The sequence below is a fragment of the Orycteropus afer genome, unplaced genomic scaffold (assembly GCF_000298275.1).
Source record: "Orycteropus afer afer isolate SDZICR_OR568_19922 unplaced genomic scaffold, OryAfe1.0 scaffold00152, whole genome shotgun sequence".
NCBI classification, from domain to species: domain Eukaryota; kingdom Metazoa; phylum Chordata; class Mammalia; order Tubulidentata; family Orycteropodidae; genus Orycteropus; species Orycteropus afer.
This window is the reverse complement of record NW_006921739.1, coordinates 3,264,339-3,286,635: the sequence shown is the minus strand read 5'-3', so window position 1 is coordinate 3,286,635 and position 22,297 is coordinate 3,264,339. Positions and strand designations below refer to the sequence as shown.

Here is a 22,297-nt window from a genome sequence, read left to right as displayed (position 1 = left end):
TAAATATCTTGCCAGCAGAATAGTACCAAATGTGTTGAAATGGAGTATAAAGTTCATTTTAGGTAGAGATTGTTTTGAAGTAAATCATTGTTTAAGAAAAAATAAACTCTGGGATTATTATTCTAAATGAAATATTTTAATTTTCATGAAAAGCAACATATTCTATTTTTACTAATGTGGTCAATACACACTTATAGGTCAATAAAAACTTCACCTAATACAAAAATAACCAGTCAGCCTGTTAGTTCTTTCAGTGGAAAAAAACTAGCCAAGCCGCTTTTAATATTATGTAAACAAAACTGTGAGATAACACCTTAAAATTTCTTTTGTTGAGTAGATGTAATTTTAAATCAACCTTTGAAATTTTAAAAAATCATTTTAAACCATTTAAAATTGTAACATTAGAAATATGTTTTTGCCTTCTAAGCCTGAAATAATTAACATGTCAGAATTTTTTTCCCCCTGAATTACAAGCAAAGTAAAATACATCTTAAACAATTTCTTTATTTGATGAAAATAAAGTTTGAGTGTTTGGTTTAGTTTTAGAAACCACGGAGCGGGAGATGATGATGCCACTTGCTTAGCATTGTGTTTCTTACTGGAAGTGGTTTCATAGGTGTCAAGCAACTCTTAGAAGCCCTGGTGGTGCAGTGGTTAAGTGCTTGACTGCTAACCACAAAGGTTGCTGAATCAAACCCACCAGCCATTCTGTGGGAGAAAGATGAGGCAAGTCTGCTTCTGTAAGGATTTACAGCCTTGGAAACCCTATTCTGTCCTATAGGGTTGCTATGAGTCAGAATTGGCTCAACAGCAACAAATTTGTTTTGTTTTGTTTTGTTTTGGAACAACTCTTATTAAATATTTAGAGGCTTTAAAATAAAGTCTGAGGAATATATTGTCATAGAAAAATGAAAAAATTTTCTGCTATAACAATGAATTGTCAACATATTAATAATAAAATTGAACCTCTGGGAACACTGTGTTAAATAAATAGTTATAGAAGCCATTTATTTTTTTTAGATTAAAGTCAGTGTGATAAAATGAGTATTAATCTCCTCTGTAAATTAAAAAAAAAAAAATTCCAACATTAGTAAGTGAAGAAATGTTATTCTCTGCTATATGTAAAACAGAAACACAAAATCACTACTCAGAAGGAGCTTACATTTCAACAGTGGAGATAGACCAAGTATCTTTTTATCTTACATTAAAGTGTGAGTGTCACTGAGAGATTAAGTGTTCTCTATACACTAAAATAAATGTATGGAGAAAGGAATTTCAAAAGTAAGAAAAATAATATTTTTGTGTTAATCTGTATGAAAGATCATTTAAGGCTAAGGTGTCCAGGATAAATCCTCATGAACAAAGTTGTTTATGACCTTGGTCTCAACAAGTGGATAAGATTTTGATAGGTAGAAAGGAAATGACATGCTTTTCAGATTGAGAAAAAACATAAATGTATAAACAGCTATCATTTATTGAATTCCACTATAACACACCCTTTATCTTATCTGAAAACAATGTTGTAAGGTTGGTATTATTATTCTAATTTTTCAGATGAGTATACTGAAGGCCAGAGGTTGCTTATAACCACATTTCTAGTAAATGATAGAGCCAGAATTTAAACCCAGGTTTTCACAATATTAGGCTGAATAATGTTAGGCAAATAAAAACCCAAGATAGATAGATAGATCCAGGTTGAGGAGAGTCATAATTTTCAAACAGACCATTTTAACTTTCTCTTGTTCTCAGGGGGGGAATTTTTGAAGGATTCTAAGTAGAAGATTAGGAGCTCTGGTAGCATAGTGCCTAAGGCAATTGAATGCTAACCAAGAGGCTGGTGGTTCAAACTCACCAGCCACTCCTTGGAAGGAGGGTTGGGCAATCTACTTCCATAGGGATACTGCCTCGGAAACCCAAGGAGGGGTCTCTATGAGTCGGGTCCGACTGGACGGTACATAACAACAGCAACAAAAAGTAGAAGAGTAATGGGAAAGTTTGGTAGAAATGCCCAGAACAGACAGCAAGTTCCTATTACCATTTTGATGTTCCATTATCTAGGTTGACAACAATGAAAATGCAAAGTAAAGGTAGCACTCATAAGATATTTTGAAGGTAGATTTAGTTGAACTAGGAAATTAATTGGATCTAGGGACCAAGAAAAAGGGAAGCGAATCAAAGATGACAATCAGGTTTTAAGCCTGGGGAATTGAGAGAATGGTAATACCATTACTAAAACAGTAGTTAAGAGAGTTAAGTTGCTTTTAGGAGAGGGAAACAAGAAGCAAAACCTTAAAGCAACCATTGGCAATTCAGTAAGATTGGAAAAGCTGAAGAAGCTAAAGTGAAGAAGAACAGTCGAGACTGGGCAAATAGATTTGACAGTCTTCTCAATGTTATCATGGAAGCTGTAAGACTGAATATTAAATTAAGGTTATCAAAGACTCTTCCTCCAATTCTGATGACACATTCTTCTTCATATAGTCCAGCTTCTCAGATTGTTTGTTCATCATACATATTCAATAAGTAAGATTTAAGGATACAAATCCATCAAGATTAGATTGCTGCCTTAAACATCTTTACCATATTTGTCTTGTCTTCTACCTAGAGTACTTGCCTCCCCTCCTTTCATGTACAATATGTTGGGAAGGCCTTTATATCACAGGTTCTCTGAGAAGTGATATAGTGATTTCTGTCCTTCTTGTCTTTTATCCCCTCGGCACATAACAACAACACCACCACCACCAGAAATATTCTGTGATTAGGAGATTTGGTTGGAGATCATGAAACTGATCGATTCTTCCTCTTAAATTCTACAGTTCTATATTCTTGACCCTAGTTTTAGAATTGGGTCTTTACAGGATTATGCATTATTTCTCTTATCATTTGTCCATGCTATTAAACTTTATCATTGTAATCAAAAGTTTGTTGAAATGAATTTTTAGGACTGATAAACTTTTAGAGATAACTGTATCTTATCCATACTTTCAGGTCTGAGAAGTTGTTTTCCCTGCCTTCTCTTAACATCTTTCCTCACTCCAAGGTTTCCCAGTATCTGGGGGATAATGTACATATTTTGTAGCTTGTGGTTATGGTCTATTCCTTGTATCACTGGAGATGATGTTTTCTTGTGGTGCTTTTTGTTGTCTTCAGTGGGTTTTTGGGGAGGAAGGATAGTTTTAAAAAATGTCTTTACTCTTCTATCTTTTTAAAAAATTCTTTAGTGACCTTTTTAAAGACATAAATCAGATTACATCACTTATTTGCTTAAGCTGTTTAGTTGCAGAATAATGCACTTGAAATAAATAAAAAAACTCCTTTCTGTGAACAGTGCAGTCATGTGTGATCTGGCCCCTGCTTATTTCTGTAACCTCACCTTGTCCTGCTTTCCCTCTTGTTCTCACTATTAGTTTTTTTAAAGCTCCTTGACTCAACTACTTTTTGTTGTTGTTGGTTTTGTTTTACTTGTGTATTCATTCATTTTATCCTTTATTCTGTGGAATATTGTTTTCTCCTCTTTCCTTACTCCTATTTAGGAGCTCTGGTAGCATAGTGCCTAAGGCACTTGACTGCTAACCAGAAGGCTGGCGGTTCAAACCCACCAGCCACTCCTTGCAAGGAAGGTTGGGCAATCCTACTTCTGTAGTGATACTGCCTTGGAAACCCAAGGAGGGGTCGCTATGAGTCGGGGCCGACTCCATGGCAAATAATAACAACATTTATCTTTTAGGTCTAAGTTAAACAACGCTTCCTTAGAGAAGCTTTCTCTAACACCACAGTGTAAGTCCACCATGTTAATCTTTCTCTTGGTTGCCTGTTCTTTTCCTTTGTATCACTTAGTAAAATTTGTAATTTTGTGTTTATGTAACTTTTGTGTCAATATGTATATTTTCTTCTATTGTGTAAGCTCCTTGATGGCTTGATGCTTAATAATGTTTATTGAATTAATGAATGAATAAATAATTTAAAAAGGAATATAAGATGCAGGACTTCCAAAATTATTGACTTGAGGGCTACTTAGATATATTGGTCTAGTGAATTTTTTTGCCTTAGTGTATGTAATATCTTATTAACAATAATAGCACAAAACATTTATTGAGTACTTACTATGTCTCATATACTTTATTTTATTATTATTATTTTTTTAATGTTGAACCATCCTTGCATACCTGGTATGAACCCCACTTGGTCATAATGAATGATTTTTTTAATGCATTTTATTGAAATATAATTTATGTACAGTGAAATACACAAAACTAAAGTGACATGAGTCAATGCATTTTTTTTAATTTTTATTTTTACAGTGTTTCCCCCCACCTCCCCCCGGCAACCAACAAAGAAACTTTCTCTCCATATATATAAACCTTTCCTTGGCCCTCCACAACAACTAACTAATACTATATTTGTCCTTCTGTGATTGACTTATTTCACTCAGCATAATGTCCTCCAAGTTCATCCATATTATGCGGTGTTTTGCAGACTCTACATTATTTTTTAGTGCTGCATAGCATTCCATTTTGTGTATGTACCTTAGTTTGGTCATCCACTCTTCCGCTGATGGGCACGTAGGTTGTTTCCATCTTTTTACCATTGTAAATAGTGCTGTGATGAACATGAGTTCCTATCCTGGCTCTCACCTCTCTAGGATATATACCTAGTAATGAGATTGCTGGATCAAATGGTACCTCCATTTCCAGCTTTCTGAGGAATCGCCATATTGCTTTCCACAGTGGTTGTGTCAATTCACAGTCACACAAGCAGTGTATGAGAGTCCCAATCTCTCCACATCCCCACCAGCATTTGTTATTTTCTGTCTCATTGAAAATAACTGGGGTGAGACAGTATATCTCATTGATGTTTTGATTTACATCTCTCTGATGGCCAATGATTGTGATCATCTCTTCATGTATTAGCTGGCCACCTGAATATCCTCCTTGGTGAAGTGTCTATTCATGTCTTCTGCCCATTTTTCAATTGGATTGTTAGTTCCTTTGTTGTTGAGGTGTTGGAGTTTTCCATCAATCTTAGAGATAAGTCCCTTGCCAGATATGTAATTATCAGAAAATATAAGTTTGTTGCTGTCATTTTTGTCATGTGCTTTTTCATTGTGTTTATTTCTTTGTTCCATATAATTTTCTATGCTGAGCTCGTTTTATTTATGAATCATCTTATCACTTCCTTCATTGCTATTGTTTTAGTATTTGCTGAGAATATTTATGCTTGTCCTCTTTTTTATTTTGATGTGAAGGTTTATCATTTTTCTTTGAGGTTACTCTGTGATTTATAGTTTTCTTCCCAAATTTAGAACAGTCTTTTCTATCTTGTAGTTGTCTCGACTCCACTACTATCTAGAAGTTCTATAATGACACAGTTTTTTTTCCTTCTTTTTGGTTCATAGTTGTCCTCATTTGTCAATTGATGTCTCTGTTTACAATCTGTAGGCCTATCTACTTTGGATACTTCCATAGCTGTGTTGGTTTCTGGGTTATATCATCATGTGTGTTAATGGTCAGTTGTTGTTGGCTGTTGTTGCTTCTCTGACCAAAGGGCTCCTTTTAGCATCTCTTGTAAGTTTGGTCTGGTTTTAACAAATCCTCTTAATTTCTGCTTATCTGGAAATGTCCTAATTTCACCATTATATTTAAGGAACAATTTTGCTGGGTACATAATACTTGACTGGAAATTTTTCTCTTTCAGGGTTTTATATATAACATCCCACTGTCTTCTCGCTTGCATGGTTTCTGTCCAGAAATTCGAGCTTAGTCTTAAGCTTGTGAGACACAAGGTTACCCCTTGTGTCTTATGCACATTAAGTGAATTATGTCACTTGATTCTCACAACAGCCAAATAGGTGATAACAATTATTGTAGCCATTTTACTGATGAGGAAAATGAGGCCTAGAGGTTTCTCTACTGAAATTTATACTTTCTCTCTAGAAGTAAGGTGGCAGAAGTTTTTGAAAGTCTAATTGACATATTTATCATTTACTAGGTAGCTTAAGTCAGTGAGATAGCTCAAGAACCTGCCAAAAAAAAGATTTCAGTTATAAATCAAGAAACTCTTTATATAGTAAAAGCTTAGGACAAAGTATATATCAAATTCAAAAAGTACAAAAACCTTTCATTTTTATAGTCACTTTAATTTACAGCAAATATTGGTGATAACTGATTTTTCTCCCCCTCTGAACTCCTTATTTTTGACCTAAGAAGTTATTGTTTGAATAGTGAAGGAAAAAAGACTCATGTAATTTCCTATTCAATAACATAGAAGGGTTTAAGTTAGCATACAAATGCTTTGTAATGAAAGTTCTGTTTGGTCATCCGTATAAAGCAGAACTTTACTAAATCCCACTTTTATTTTATGTTGAAAAAAGTCCATAAATGTTAGAAAAGTATATATCATTGAAGGGGTTTCCCATATGGCAGAAATGGTGTTTCAATGAGATTCTAGTTTATTCTAGTATGCAAAGATCGATTGTCTGTGAAATGGCTGGTGATGGAGAAATCCTTAGTATTTACACATTTGGAATTTCAGTTTTCTAACATTTTTGTATGTTCTTCCAACTTTATTTCCTTTTAGTATGATTGCATTAAAATCTGTGGCATTTATAGATAAATCATTCATAATATTTTAGATCATCTCTTCTCTCAGTCCGTATGTCATATAAAAACAAAGTAAATGTTAGGACATTGGAAAAGAAGCCAAACAGGTAGAGAGTTTAGTGTGTTATTTTTGATACATAGATGTATAAATTTGTTAAGAGTTTTGTGGTAGGTCTCTTTAGAACATTTATCTGAGGGAATAAGGTAATATTTCTGTACTTTTTATTCCTTCTCTCCCCATATTTCTTATTTTTCCTTAGTTTGTGTTACTCTTTTCTATTTAATTGTCCTTAGTCTCTGTTCTCTCCATTTCATACCCATGTTTCTTCTTCTTTTTCATTATTCTTATCATACAATCTTATGGCAATACTTTTCCCATTTGATAGTTACCTTTACAGAATAACTACATAATTAAATTTTATTACCATGTAAATTAGCATTTAATTAGAGAATTATAAATTTAAAAGCAATATTAAAAATAAGTCATTGGGGAGGGGAACCCTCAAAAGCAGATTTTATCATCCTTTTTATAGATGAGGTTCTTATTAAACAGGCCAAGACTAGATGGCATCACCATTTGATAATTAAAGGTAATTAACTAAGGGTAGAATTATGTGTGCAGAAGGTTATATTAGAATGTTTGAGTTTATCACTAAGATACGCGTCTGGAATTTTATTTTAAAAAAATAAATGTTAGAATCATCATCTATAGAATTTAGCATAAAGAAAACTAGGCCATGGAAGTTGAAGGATATGTTTCCTATGTAATTTAAAAGAATAGATTGTTCAGCCTCCCAATTTCTAATTTTCTTTCCAGCTCTAAAATACAATATTTCTGTGATTATCCAATAAATGAAAATATAAAGAGCCAGATTTTCTAGACGGTAAAATTGTTCCAAAGGATTATATTGAGCCTATGGATAGCAGGATAGTAAAGGCGCTCTGATGGCATAGTGGATAAGGCATTTGGCTGTTAACCAGAAGTTCTGCGGTTCAAATCTACCACCTGCTCCACAGAAGGAAGAGATGGGGCAATCTACTTCCATAAAGATTTCCAGCCGTGGAAATCCAACACTGTTCACTGTGAGTCAGAATCAACTCGATGGCAGTTGAGGTTTTGAGTATGGATAGCAGGGGTCTCTTCAAACACACACACAAAAACAAACAAACAGACAAAAATCATATGTTCTCATATTCTAGGACCCTAGACATAGACTTCAGTAATCTAGGTCACTACTATTTCTTTTTTGTACCCTCTCAAACGTATATTTCTCCACTGAAGGATGGACACTGTGAAATAATTCAGTAATTGTTTTTTGGAGGTAGTTCACATTTGATGTTTGGGAAAGGACATTCAATTCCTCATATGCCTAGAGGATCTCTGTAAATTACCACACTAGTGCATCTACACACACACACACACACACACACTGCCATTGAGTCGGATCCGACTCATAACCACCCCTTCTTGGATTTCCGAGGCGGTATCACTAGGGAGGTAGATTGCCCAACCTTCCTTCCGAGGAATGGCTGGTGGGTTTGAACCTCCAGCCTTCTGGTTAGCAGTCAAATGCCTTAGGCACTAGGCCACCAGATCTCCTTAGTACATCTAGGCATATTTAAAAAATAATAATTACATTATAGTCTACTGGTTATCTACTATGAACCAGGTACAATAAGAGATATTTTATATACAATATCTTTAATGCTCACCATAACCCTGAGAGGTTTATTTTGTTATGAACATTTTAAAGATGAGAAAACTAAAGCTTTGAAAGGGTAACTGATTTGTCCAAAGTCATTCAGCCAGTTAATGATTGAGGAAAGATCTGAATCTCAAGTGGCTGGGTATGTAGCCATTGCTTTTGACTGAGTTATACTTTCTTTTAATAAATAGTAAACTGAAAGCTAAAGTGCTTTTTCTAATACTGTATTTTCTTAAAATTAATTATTCCCCTCAAAAAAGGCAGGCTATAAAAGATTACTTTTCTTCACTGATTTCTAGAAAATGCCTATTAATAACTTGTTCTCAAATATTTGGAAATGCAAAATTGTGAGGATATGTTAAAATAAGGAGTTCTGGTAGCATAGAACCGAAGGCATTTGAATGCTAACCACAAGGCTGGCAGTTCAAAGCCACCAACCACTCCTCGGAAGGAGGGTTGGGCAATCTAAAAAATAGAGTTTTATTTAGTATTTATTAAACAACTTGAATATTTTAATCATGACATAAGATATACTTTCATTCTGGTGTACATAGATAGGGTTGCTATAAGTCAAAACTAACTTAACGGCATCTAACAACAACATCTAATATTAACTACCTTTTCAACTTGAATGGAATAGCATTTTCTTTTGTTATAAAGGAGCATAGTCAAAGCAATAAATCAAAGTTGACATTTTAATATTCAATTGTTTGTTCCAATTTCTATTTGTTCTTTATTGGGGTAACTTTAATTCAAGTAAACACCAGCTAAATTCTGATTATAACCTCATTGATTTGAAAAGAATTTCAATTTTCCCAATAATAAATGAAAATCAATTTTTGATAGAAGCTAATGCTTTCATAATAGCTTTAAAATAGCTGAACCACTAAGGCTAGAGAATACCCTCAATTTGGAATTGAATAGGATAGTACTTCTCTCTCAGTATTAGGAAATATGTGAAAAGTTTTATCAAACTGGAGGATAGGAGAAGGAGAAATGCAATTGAAGGGAAATGGATGGTTTGAATTATATAAATAATATCAGAAAAGTGAAATATGACTAATATCAATAAAAGATAAAGTTCCAAGGATTATAAAGAATGAGAAATGAGAAACTATTTCACAAATACACTCTTTTCTCCTTGTTTTCAATTGCAAAGATCTCTTTGCCCTTAATCCGTTTTCCCTCCCCTCCTGTGAAACTAAGTATAGATTTTACTTTCTGGAGGACACATCTAGGTGTAACCTAGCCATGCTATAGATTGTGTTATTGTTGTTGTTAGGTGCCATCAAGTTGGTTCTGATTCATAGAGAATTTATGTAAAACAGAATGAAACACTGCTTGGTCCTATGTCATCCTCAAAATTTTTGCTATCCTTGAGCCCTTTGTTGAAGCCTCTGTGTCAGTCCATTTTGTTAAGGGTCTTCCTTTTTCTCCCTTACCCTCTACTTTACAAAGCAAGATGTCTTCAGGGACTGTCTTTCCTGACAATATGATCAAAGTGCAAGAAGTGAAGTCTCACCATCCTTGGTTCTAAGGAGCATTCGGTTGTACTTCATCCAAGGCAGATTTATTTGTTCTTCTGACAGTCCATGGTACATTTAATATTCTTCACCAACTGCAATTCAAGTGCATTGATCTTCCTTATTGTCCACTTTTCACATGCATATAAGACAATTGAAAATACCATGGCTTGGGGCAGTCTTACTTTGGGCATCAACTTGATATCTTGCTCTTTAACACTTTAAAGAGGATTTTTGCAGCAGATTTTCCCAGTGAAATACAACGTGTAATTTCTTCACTGCTGTTTCCTAGGGTGTTGATTGTGGATCCAAGTAAAATGAAATCCTTGACAACCTCAATCTTTTCTCCATCTATTGTGATGTTACTTATTGGTCCAGTTGTGAGGATTTTTGTTTTCTTTATGTTGAGGTGTAATCCATACTGAAAACTGTAGTCTTTGATCTTTGTCAGTAAGTCCTTCAAGTCATCTTCACTTTCAGCAAGCAAAGTTTTGTCACGTGCATATCTCAGGTTATTAACGAGTCTTCCTCCAATCTTGATACCATATTCTTCTTCATACAGTCCAGCTTTTCACATTATTTGCTCAGCAGCCATATTGAAAAAGTATGGTAAAAGGATACAACCCTGATGCACACCTTTCCTGATCTAAGACCATGGAGTATCTCCTTGTTCTGTTCAAATATCTGCTTTTTGGTCTATATACTCATGAGTACAATTAAATGTTCTAGAATTCCCATTTTTTTCAATATTATCAAAAATTTGTATGATTCACACAGTCGAATGTCTTTGGATAGTCAATAAAACACAGGTGTCATCTTTCTAGTATCCTCTGATTTCAGCCAAGGTCCATGTAACATCAGCAATGATATCCTTTGTTCCATGTTCTCTTCTAAATCCAGCTAAAATTTTGGGCAGTTCCCTGTCTGTGTACTACTGCAATCATTTTTGGATTATTTAATACAAAATTTTACTTGCAATAAATATAATGATATCATTCAATAATTTTTGTACTTCGTTGGATCATCTTTCTTTAGGATAGGCACAAATATGGATCTCGTCCAGTCAGTTGGCCAGATATCTGTCTTCCGAATTTCTTCTCATAGATGACTATGCATTTCCTGTGTTGCATCCATTTGTTGAAACATCTCAATGGGTATCTTCTCAGTTCCTGGAGCCTTGTTTTTCACCAATGGCTTTAGTGCAACTTGGACTTCTTCCTTCAATTCCATTGTTCTTGATCGTATGCTACCTTCTGAAATGGTTGAATGTTGACCAATTATTTTTGGTACAGTGTGCCTGTGCATGTTTTTCCACTTTCCTTTGATGCTTTCTGCATCATTCAATATTTTGCCCATAGAATCCTTCTATATTGCAACTCAAGGCTTGAATTTTTTCTTCAATCCTTTCAGCTTGAGAAATGCTGACCATTTTCTTGCCTTTTAGTTTTCTAAGTCCATTTTTTTTGCACATTTCATTACAATCCTTTACTTTGTCTTCTGGAGCCAACTTTTGAAATCTGTTCAGCTCTTTTACTTAATGATTTTTTCCTTTCACTTTAGCTACTCTATGTTAAATAGCAAGTTTCAGAGTCTCTTGTGATATCAATTTTGGTCTTTTCTTCCTTTCTTGTTTTTAAATGACCTTTTCCTTTCTTCATGTATAATGTCCTTGATGTCATCCCACAACTTATCTGGTCTTTGGCCATTGATGTTCAACGCATGAAATATATTTTTCAAGTGGTCTCTAAATTCAGCTGGAATATAATCAAGTCCATGTTTTTGCTCTTGTGGACTTGTAAGTTTCTTCAGCTCAATGTAAACTTGCAAATGAGTAATTTATGGTCTCTTCCATAGTCAGCCCTTGACCTTGTTCTGACTGATGATATTGAGCTTTTCCATCACCTCTTTCCACTGATGTAGTCCATTTGATTCCTGAGTATTCCCATTGGTGAGGTCCATATATACCATCACTGTTTAAATTTTATTTGTAATGAATAAGTCATTGGTCTTGCAAAATTTTATCATGCAATCTCTGGCATCGTTTCTATCACCAAGGCTTCCAACTACAGATCCTTCTTCTTCCAACTTTGTTGTTCCAATCACCAGCAATTATCAATGCATCTTGATTGCATGTTTGATCAATTTTAGACTGCAGAAGTTGGTAAAGCTCTTCAATTTCTTCATCTTTGGTTTTAGTGGTTGGTGCATAAATTTTAACAATAGTCATATTAACTGGTCTTTCTTGTAGACATAAGGAATATTATCCTATTATTGACAGCATTGTACTTCAGGATAGATCTTGAAATGTTCTTTTTGATGATGAATGTGATGCCATTCTTCTTCAATATTTTATTCCCAACAGAGTATACTGTGTCACTGTCTTATTCAAAATGGCTAATCCCAGGCCATTTCATCTCACTGATGTCTAGGATACTGATCTTTATGTATTCCATTTCATTTTTTATGACTTCTAATTTTCCTAGATTCATACTTCATATACTCCCTTTTTCTATTATTAATGGATGTTGCAGCTGTTTATTCTAATGTAGAGTTGTGCTACTTCAGCAAATGGAGGGACCAAAAGCTTTACTCCATTTACATAATTCAGGTTAACTCTGCTTTGAGGAGGCAGCTCTTCCTGAGGTGTATTTTGAGTGCCTTTGTACCTGAGAGGCTCATCTTCTGGCACTCTATCAGAGAGGTTTAGTGCTATTCATAAGGTTTTCTGTGTCCAGTTTTTTTTCAGAAGTAGACCTCTATGTCCTTCTTCCTAGTAGTCTTAGTGTGAAAGCTCTAGTGAAACCTGACCACTGTGGTTGACCCTGCTGGTATTTGAAATTCTGGTGGCATAGCTTCCAGCAGTACAGTGACATGCAAGTCACCACAATATGACAAATTAACAGATGAGTGGTGGTGCTATAGATTAGAGTATACTAAATTGCATTTTTGTGGGCTAAGAAATAGACATATATTGGCAATTATATATGACTCAATGTACAGTCATGCCTTTACTTTATGTACCATCATGGTGGGTACATAGACATCTTACAATTAAGGAAAATGAGGTTCAGTAGATAATGTCATTTATTAGTGGTGAGGCTAGAATTTTAACCTTGACATGTCTAACTTCAAGGCTTTTGCTATTTTTATTTCACTCATGAATGAATATTTGTTAAATGGAATATGTATATGTTCTATATACATCATGAATAATGCCATAACAGCAGGGTGCTCAGTAATAAATAGATGAACAAGTGAATGAATATATGCTCAACAGTATCCCAACTGAGCATCTGTTTACTTTTCCACTGTTGATTATTAAAGTAAGTAAAAAAATATAAGGCATTATATGAAGAGGCAAAGAGGTATGTTTCCTACTTCATATTTGATGTATTTTAAAAGTAACATTTAAAGAATTTTGAGCACTTTTAAATTGATCTGTTTTTGTTTTCACAGTTCAGTTTACAAATCATTTAACTCTATTAATTACCTCCTGGTGAACTGCTTTGGTATAAGGCAGATTTGCCACTCTAAATGTTAGAGAGGTCTCATTATAACAGTTCAACACATCATACAGCTCCTCAGTACAGTTCTTTTAAAAGAACATAAAATGGCCAGTGTTTTAATTTTTCAAGGGAAGTTTAAAAAAAAAAAGATTTGAAAAAACAACCTGTAGATGATGGTCTTTAAACCTAAATTGAATACCTCCTTCTGTGGTAAAAGTAAATTTAGGTCAAAATTACCCACAAAATTACTAGGTATAGTCTCTTTAAAAACCAGATACAGTGGCTGTAAATGTAAGTCATAGACTTCCTGCTTCCCTTTCTGGCCAGATTAAAGAGGACATTTCAACTTTAACTCTCAGCCAAGCTGATTAGGGTGAGAGAATTCATGTTACTTTAAAATCATCATCAGCTAGGAACTGGAAACTGAGAAGAATTACTCTGAACAGGAACTATATTAAGACTTGTGAAAAAGATATATCTACTATCGTGTCTAATGCCCTGGCATTTGTTTTCCAAGGGTCCACCTGGCCCAGCAGGTATCCCTGGTCCAGCAGGAAAGAGAGGTCCAAGGGTGAGTAGATGGGCTCCATTTCCAATTTGCTATAAGAATTAGTAACTTTCCAAATGTTTTTACTAGTAATGTACAGTATGTACTTGCTTTGAAAAGCTGCCTATATCTTCAAAAACTTAGGAACACATGCAGCCTTTTTTATTTGAGTATGAACAGGCAGCCAAAATATTCTCTGTGAACATGCTCAAGAAAAAATCATGAAATTTGTAGATAAGTGACTGTTCTTGTGCTACTTGTAACATGCTTAGTTATAAAAGTGTCGTCATATGTAGTTGATAGTCCAAGGTGAGGTTTGTTTGTTTGGGGAATGAAGAGGAGTGGGCTGTCTTAAAATAGTGCATTCCTGGATTACATAGTGGAAAATGCTAGAGCTATTGACCAGAAAAAGAAAAAAAAACTGCCCTGAGGAAAAAAAGCTGCCTTAAGTTTCAGCAGTAGTTTCTCATATTACATGGGTTTAACAAGTAATTTCCTACTGTGTTAGAAGGAGATTATTTGAAACTTAAAAAAAAAAAAAAAAATGTGGATTTTTACTGACAGAAAGTGGTTCTTTCTTCAATGAGCTGGAAGAATAGTGATTATGTGTCACAAAGACAAATTCAAATATCATTTCTATAATTCACTAATCCACTTTCTTTTCATCCTGATTTTTGTCATAAAAGAGTATTTTAAATAAAATAAAATCACTCTAAAATATTACTTTAAATTTTTCAAATTGACATCAAACTGTTGCCCATATTAGGCTCAAGATAAATTCTCACTAGGCCCTAGTTATTGTCTAACATTTCTTTTATTTCTCTATAGCTGATGGCCTATCACATTCCTCACACAGTCTCTTCTAAACCTTGCCCATTCTCTTCTAGCCCTTCAGTTCGGATCCTACTTTTCTGAGGGACTGATAATACCTTTGCATAAATTCCATTCCCTCTCCACTGCTAAGGCTGCTCTTCTCCCATAGCATGACCTTTAGGTTCTGACTGTCCATGAGGTCTCACAGCTCAGCAATCTCCTTCCCTGATTTCCATCTCATTTGGTGTAGGGGTTAAAGCATTTCACTGCTAACCAAAACATTGGTGTTTCAAGCCCATCAGTCATTTCATGGGAGAAGATAAGGCAGTCTCCTTGCATAAAGATTTATAGCCTTGGAAATGTTAATGAAGCAGTTCTACTCTGTCCTGTAGGGTCACTATGAGTCAGAATCAACTCCATGACAGGGTTTTTTTTAATTATTATTATTATTATTCTTTTTTCTTTCTGTGCATTTGCCCAATCTTTTTTCCCCTTAAGGAACTGTATTCTTAACTTCATTTGTGTTTCTAATTTCCTCTACTTCAATTCATTATCTAACTAAAGACTTTCAACTTTATTTATATTTTTCTTCTTAGGTTTGTTGGATACAAACAAGTTACCCTTTGTAAAAAAATCTTAAACTTTCATTGATACAATTTTTTCTTTACTTTCTTGGCTCACTCTTACACTACTGTGTGTTGTGAAATAAAAGTTAATATCTATTCTCCTTAAAGGAGTGAGGGTGGTGCAGCGGTTTAAGCATACAGCTGCTAACTAAAAGGTGAATGGTTTGAACTCACTAGCCATTCTGAGGGAGAAAGATGTGTTTCTGTAAAGATTTACAGCCTTGGAAGCTCTACGGGACAATTCTACTCTGTTCTAGAAGGTCACTGTGAGTCAGAGTCAACTTGCCGACAATGGGCAATTTAAGGATAATGTCCTTAAATCTACAGCAACAATTCATTCACTAATGCCCATGATTTTTGCTGTCTACATTATAAAAAAACATTTTTTGAAGTTTACTAATTACATATGTCATGAAATCTAATTTTTTGTCCTTAATTTTAATCTTGCTAGATATGCCTTCAACATTTGCATTATTGACCATACCTATCTTTAGAAATAAGAAATGTAAAACATTAACAGTACATAATAGGTTCAGTAAATAGAAACAATCATTAAATTCTGATTGTATAATTTACTAGTAAAGTGAAGTAAAATTGGCAAACATTCATTGAATGGCTGATATGTGGTATGTGCTACACTAGTAACATAAGAATCAGTCTCTTTTCAAGGAATTTATAATCTTAGAAATAAACAGTACATATCATTAAATAGTCTAATAGCAACAAAATATTTAAATAACAGATTAGAACAGTATAAGAAATATCTCAAGGCCATATGTGATTAATTGGCAAATGAATTTTACCTCCAGTAATCTCTACAGAAAGGTGCCCTAGTGGTTTAGTGGCTAAGCACTTGCCTGTTAAGTGAAAGGTTGATGGTTTGAACCCACCAGCCACTCTATGAAAGAAAAATGTGTCGGTCTGCTTCTTTAAAGATTTCATAGCCTAGGAAACCCTTTGAGGCAGTTGTACTCTATCTTATTGGGTTACTAAGAGTTAGAATTGACTTATCTGCAACAGGTTTTTAATTTCTACAGAAGTTAGTAGGAGAGAGAAATCACTTCATGATAGTGTGTCAAGGATTTAAAAATAAAGTAGGATTCTGAGTTGAGTCTGGAAGAATGATTTAGATAGTTGTGGCACAAATGGTTAAGAGCTTGGCTGCTAACTTAAAGGATGGTGGTTCAAATCCACCCAGAGGTACCTTGGAAGAAAAGCCTGGCAGTCTACTTCTGAAAAATCAGCCATTGAAAACAAATGCACATGGAGTCACCACAAGTTGGAATAGTTTTGATAGCAACTGGTTTAGTTTTGGTTTATAAAGGTAAGTATAGTATGTTTTTAAGGCATACAGAATAGCATAAGCAAAAATTCAAGAGCAGAAGGAATAATACATGTTTAGGGGAGAGTAACTAAACAATTTTACTTTGTTATTTTTAGGCTTCTTACTCTATACACCTTTCAAAAGTAACATTAAACAATACGCTGTTGCTAGAGATAGTGGTGGTGAAGAGGAGAAGTAAATACCTTAAAGGCAGTGTTTTGAAGCAAAGGATGAAAGCTACAATTCTCTTCTATAATTAGTCTAGCTATCTGTTCCAATACTGAAACATCCAAGATCTCAGAAAAGATAGAGAACTTTGTAAAAATAAGGTGATTTTAATGAAATAATATTATATAATATTTAATAATATATCTATCTGTTATTTGCATTGAAATGTATTCTGAGAATAATTGGACTTCTTTACTATTTTCAGGGCATACCAGGGCCATATGGAAATCCTGGGTTACCTGGACTACCAGGTCCAAAGGTGAGTAATTACTAATGAATATCACATGACTTTCCTGACATTAAAAAGAAGGTCCTTGACAACAGCAAAGGAGCTCTGTGCCTAAGGCATTTGACTGCTAACAAGAAGGTTGGCAGTTCCAACCCACCAGCCATTCCACAGAAGGAAGACTGGGCATTTTACTTCAGTAAAGATTTACTGCCTCAGAAACCCAAAGGGGGCTGCTATGAGTTGGAATTAACTCGATGGCAGTGAGTTTGAGTTTTTTTGACAACAGCAACTCAGATTTGATAGGAATCTCAGAGAACAGTGAGTTTATGTTAACGGAGAAGGAACAACTCAGAATAGGAGGGTGAGACTGGTTGTACAACTCAAGAATGTAATCATTATCTCTGAAATATACATGTAGAAGCTATTGAATTGGTTATGTTTTGCTGTGCATATTATCAACAATAAAAACAAAATAAATAATTTTTTTTAAAATAGAAGATCCTTAACTTTTAAGGCTAATCTCTGGGTACTGAGGATCTCTATCGTCTCTAGATGGTCCTGGGTGGTGCAAACTATTTGTGCTTGACTAGAAACCTAAAGATTGAGAGTTTGAATACATGCAGCAGGACTGAAGAAGAAAGTTCTGGAAATTTACTTTTATAAAGATTACAGCCGAGAAAACCCTACAGAGCAGTACTACTCTGTAACATGTGGGTATGCTATGAGTTTACTTGATTTGACCTGAACAGCTTTGGGTTGTTATTCTTTAAAGCTTTATTTGGGAAATTTATTTAGTTTGGTGAAAGTATAAAACAGCTATAAAGGCCCAGCTCATATTTCTCCACAGAGCTGAAGTTATTTGCTTTATCCCCCTACTAACAGACACATTTCTACAACACCAAGGAAGATGGAAGAAAAGAGAAGGGAATATTTCTTTTCAAGAACACATTTGCTGTTTGGATATAATTTTGAGTATTTGTAACTCTTTACCAATACAATGTTTTATGAACTCATATATGAGGGAAGAAAAAAACCCCAGAAAAACCTACATTCATTTTGCAACCCAAAAAGTAGACTTCTTAGAGGCTGAATATTATCAGTTAATCTTTAATTCATGTTTGATTTAACAATTTGGTAATGGTATCTAGATAGCCAACAGTGACTATAATTTGTTTTAACTGCACATTATTTGTGGAGGACATTAGTTTTTTGACAGGTGATAAAGATGACCTCTATAGGACATTATGCTGAGTGAAATAAGTCGATCACAGAAGGACAAATATTGTATTAGTCCATTATTGTAAAAAGTCAAGGAAAGGCTTATATATGGAAGGAAATTTTCTTTGTTGGTTACCAGGGCTAGGAGGGGAGGTGATGGAACACAGCTAGATAGGTAGAGACAAGTATTAATCTGGGTGAAAAGAAGGGCAATGCACCAAATGTGAGTGATCAATGCAGTAGCATTGAGGAAGAGGAAGATGTAGAGAGGTGCATGGGAGATACAAACAATAAACATGAACACTTTTGCACATACAGTACTGTGTTGTCAGTGATGGCAAACACTGATATATGGGTGGATAGATGGGTGGACAGGCTGAATTATTAAATATGTCTATGAAAGGGGGAGTGTGCCCATGACCATGTATAGGGTTGGCAGACATTGTTTCTACAAGTGTATTTGTAGGTTTTGTAAGAATGTCCAGGTACATAGTAGAGCTGACTGGGGACAAAGTTGTAGTCACTTCTTAGCCACAGCCAGCTACCTGGAGGGAGTAAATAGTTGGACCTGTGGGCCCAGGACTATGGTCACAGGGGACAGAAAGCTCAAATGGCATAACATACTACACAAAAACATTGTTCCACATCCTGCTTTGATGAGTAGTGACTGGGATCTTAAAAGCTTGCAAGCAGCCATCTAGATGCAATGATAGGTCCCTCCTCATCCAGAGCAAAGAAGAATGAAGAAAGCCAAAGATGTATGGAAACAATTAGTCCAAGCAACTAGTATACCATGTGTTCCTCAGCCTATATGAGTATGAGACCAGAAGAACTAGATGGTGCCCAGTTACCACTGTCAACCACTCACAGGGGGATCTATGTAGGAGATCCTGGATAGATCAATGTGGAACAAAACTCAAAATCCAAAATCATTTAAAAAAAAAAAAGGGACCAGGTTTGCTAGTCTGATAGAGCCTGATGGAACCCCTGAGACTATGGCCCCGAGCTGCCTTTCAGGTCTGGAATTGAACCTGCTCCTCTGGCTTATAGCCAAACAAAGATAGGCATATGAGCTGAACATTTATATTAGGTAGATACACTCCTTGGAGAGAACAATCATGGGAGAATAGAATGGCTATATATGCACAGGGAGACAGCTCAGGGGTGAGGGTGTGGGCAGGAGTGAATGGGAGGGAAGAACACAGTGAAGAGGTAACTATGAGGAGGAAGTGGGAAGAGAGCTGGCGCATTGTGGGAAATTGCAGTCAGTGTCATGAGACAAAGTGTATATAAACTGCTATATGGAAAATGAATTTGGTTGGACATAGGGAGGGGATTCATAATGGAGTCTCATCAGTGATCATCACACTGTTTCCCTCAAGCATCTAAGTGCTTGAAAAACTAGGTACAGCAGTTTGAATCAGGGATTCTGGTGCTCTGAATAGCTCACTGAGTCAGAGTGCACCAAACTCAGAGGAGTAGAATTAGAAAGAAGAAAGGGACAGCCAGGAAAAAGTAACAAGATCAGAAGATCTATCCTCCAGAGCACCGACAGGTAGCTGAGAAAGGCCATCAGAGACTTCCCTGGGGGATAGCCAACCAGCAGGTGAGAAAGGCCATCTGAGACCTCCCTGGGTTAAGGAGGAAGACACACTACACCAGTATACCAGCGGCCACACCAGCATATCAGCAATCACCCCAAGGATCTACCTTCAGCGCCTGATTTTATTGGTAACTTGGGTTGGCTAGGTGCAAATGGGCATGTCCAGCACCAGTGAAACCTGAGTAGAGAGTCCATTGGTGCTGTAGGAGGGTGGGCCCAGGGAGGTGCCCCTGTAGTGGGTCACTGACCAGGCTTGGGTCACCTTAGTGGCACTGAGAGGCCTGGGCTTGACTTTATCAGTGATATTGGGACCAGAGATTACTAGCAGGCACTCTCTTGATTCCCGTGCCACTGAAACTGAGCATATCTTTGGCTCTGTGGGTGAGAAGACCCACAGGGGAGCTCCCATGGCAGATTGCAGTCTGGGCCGGTTGGGCTGGTGCCACGGGCAGGTGGGCCCAGGGAGAAGAGCCCCTGTGACAAATCACAGAGCTGGGCAGTTGTTTTGGTTTGGTTTTTTGGCTCTGAGGGGCCTCAGGAGTGGAGTTTTTGCTTGTGTCTGAGCCTGGTGGAAGGTGGCAACCCCTAACAACTGGAGTCTTTGCTGAAATTGAGCTGCAGGCCTGTGAATAACAGTACAACATTATCATTAGCAGCCTGCCCAAAGCCCTAGAAACTGCCCCTACCAACAGGGAACTTCTCTTCTCCCGATCTTCTGCTCCCACCTTCTCCACCAATAACTTCACTCATTCAGTAGAAGAAACCACATTCAGCCACCATAATACCTCCCAGTTTGAACTCTAAACCCTCTTTATGGCAATCAGAAACATATATCCACATTCCACACAGTGATTCCACCATCACAAAGAAAACTGCAGAGCAACCCAGCATACATGAATTAATAACTAAAAAACCAAAATACACCAGCTTCACCTTTGCAAAATATTAAACCATAAAACCAAGACAAAATAACCCAATACATACCAATAGTTAAAGACAACCTCAAAATATTTAGGAAACAACAGGCAACCTCAAATCAATCAAACAAACAACAACAACAACAAACAGGACAAGACATTAGAAGCAAAACCACAAACAAAGATCTCATTAAAAATGGAGAAAGAGGAGGCGAAGAATTATCTGAGAAGGAATTTAGAAGATATGTTTATAGAGTTTACAAGTCTAAGGAAACCTCAAACAGAAACAAGGAGAACACAGACAGTTCCCTGGAAGAACTCAGGAAAATTATTCAAGAACAAAATAACAAGATTAATGCACAATCAGAACTCATACAAAAACAGCAGTTAGAAATCCAGAAGATGAATATCAAAATTACAGAATTATACAACACAGTAGAAGTACAAAAGAGGAGGTTAGAACTGGCTGAAGAACACATATCTCAAATAGAAGACAAATCCCTGTACACCAGGCTGTATGAAGAAAATTCAGAACAAAGATTTAAGAGAAATGAAGAGAACCTAAGAATTATATGGGATGACATGAGAAGAAACAACATACGACTCATTAGAATTCCAGAACAAGAAGGAAAAAAAACACCAAGAAAATTATGGAAGACCTGCTAACAGAAAACTTTCATATCATGAAAGAAGAAAAGATATATGTCCAAGAAGATCATAGAACCCCACAAAAGATAGATCCCAAGAGAAAAACACCAAGGCATATTATAATCAAACTCTCCCAAACCAAAGACAAAGAAAAAAATTTGAGAGCTGCCCAGGACAAAAGAAATCTTACTTATAATAATTAAACAATTAGGCTGAGCTCCAATTACTCAGCAGAAACTATGCAGGCCAGAAGGCAATGAGACAGCATATATAAAACACTGAAGGAAAAGAACTTCCACCCAAGAATTCTATATCCAGCCAAATTTTCCATCAAATATGAGGGTGAAATCAAGGCATTCTCATACAAACAAAAATTAAAGGATTTTGTGAAAACCAGACCAACCCTACAAGAAATGCTTAAGGAAGTCCTTCCAATAAAGAACCCACAACAGAGATCAAGAAAACCAGGATACGTGGCATCAACATTTAAATGAAATCAGAAACAGAAACTCCAAGTAAGACCATAAAACATTGTACTCTAAATACCAAGGAAATCAATAAGCACAGAACAACAGCAACTAACTTATTAGAGGGAATAAAATTCTAGGTACAAACTTCCAAATGGAGAGAAGAACAGGACAATGTCTTCACAGTACACACTGTTCTAAAAATGCAGAGACAAGAATATACTCCAAGGTAACCACAGAGAAAATTAACAATACCCCTAAGCAAATCCAGAAGGAAGGAAAGCATATGGGTTTAATAAGCACAAAACCAATAATAAAGAAGAAAAGGGAGAAAGCATTAGCC

General features: G+C 35.7%; 1 protein-coding gene across 1 annotated transcript in view; it reads left to right on the top strand.

Annotated features, from left to right (window-relative positions):
* COL24A1 (collagen type XXIV alpha 1 chain) overlaps positions 1–22,297 on the top strand; it is a 586,013-nt gene that overhangs the window by 1,921 nt on the left and 561,795 nt on the right. Inside the window, exons 3-4 of the mRNA XM_007946195.1 lie at positions 13,852–13,905; positions 17,078–17,131. Coding sequence (XP_007944386.1) covers positions 13,852–13,905; positions 17,078–17,131 — 108 coding nt within the window. The remainder of the gene's footprint in view (positions 1–13,851; positions 13,906–17,077; positions 17,132–22,297) is intronic.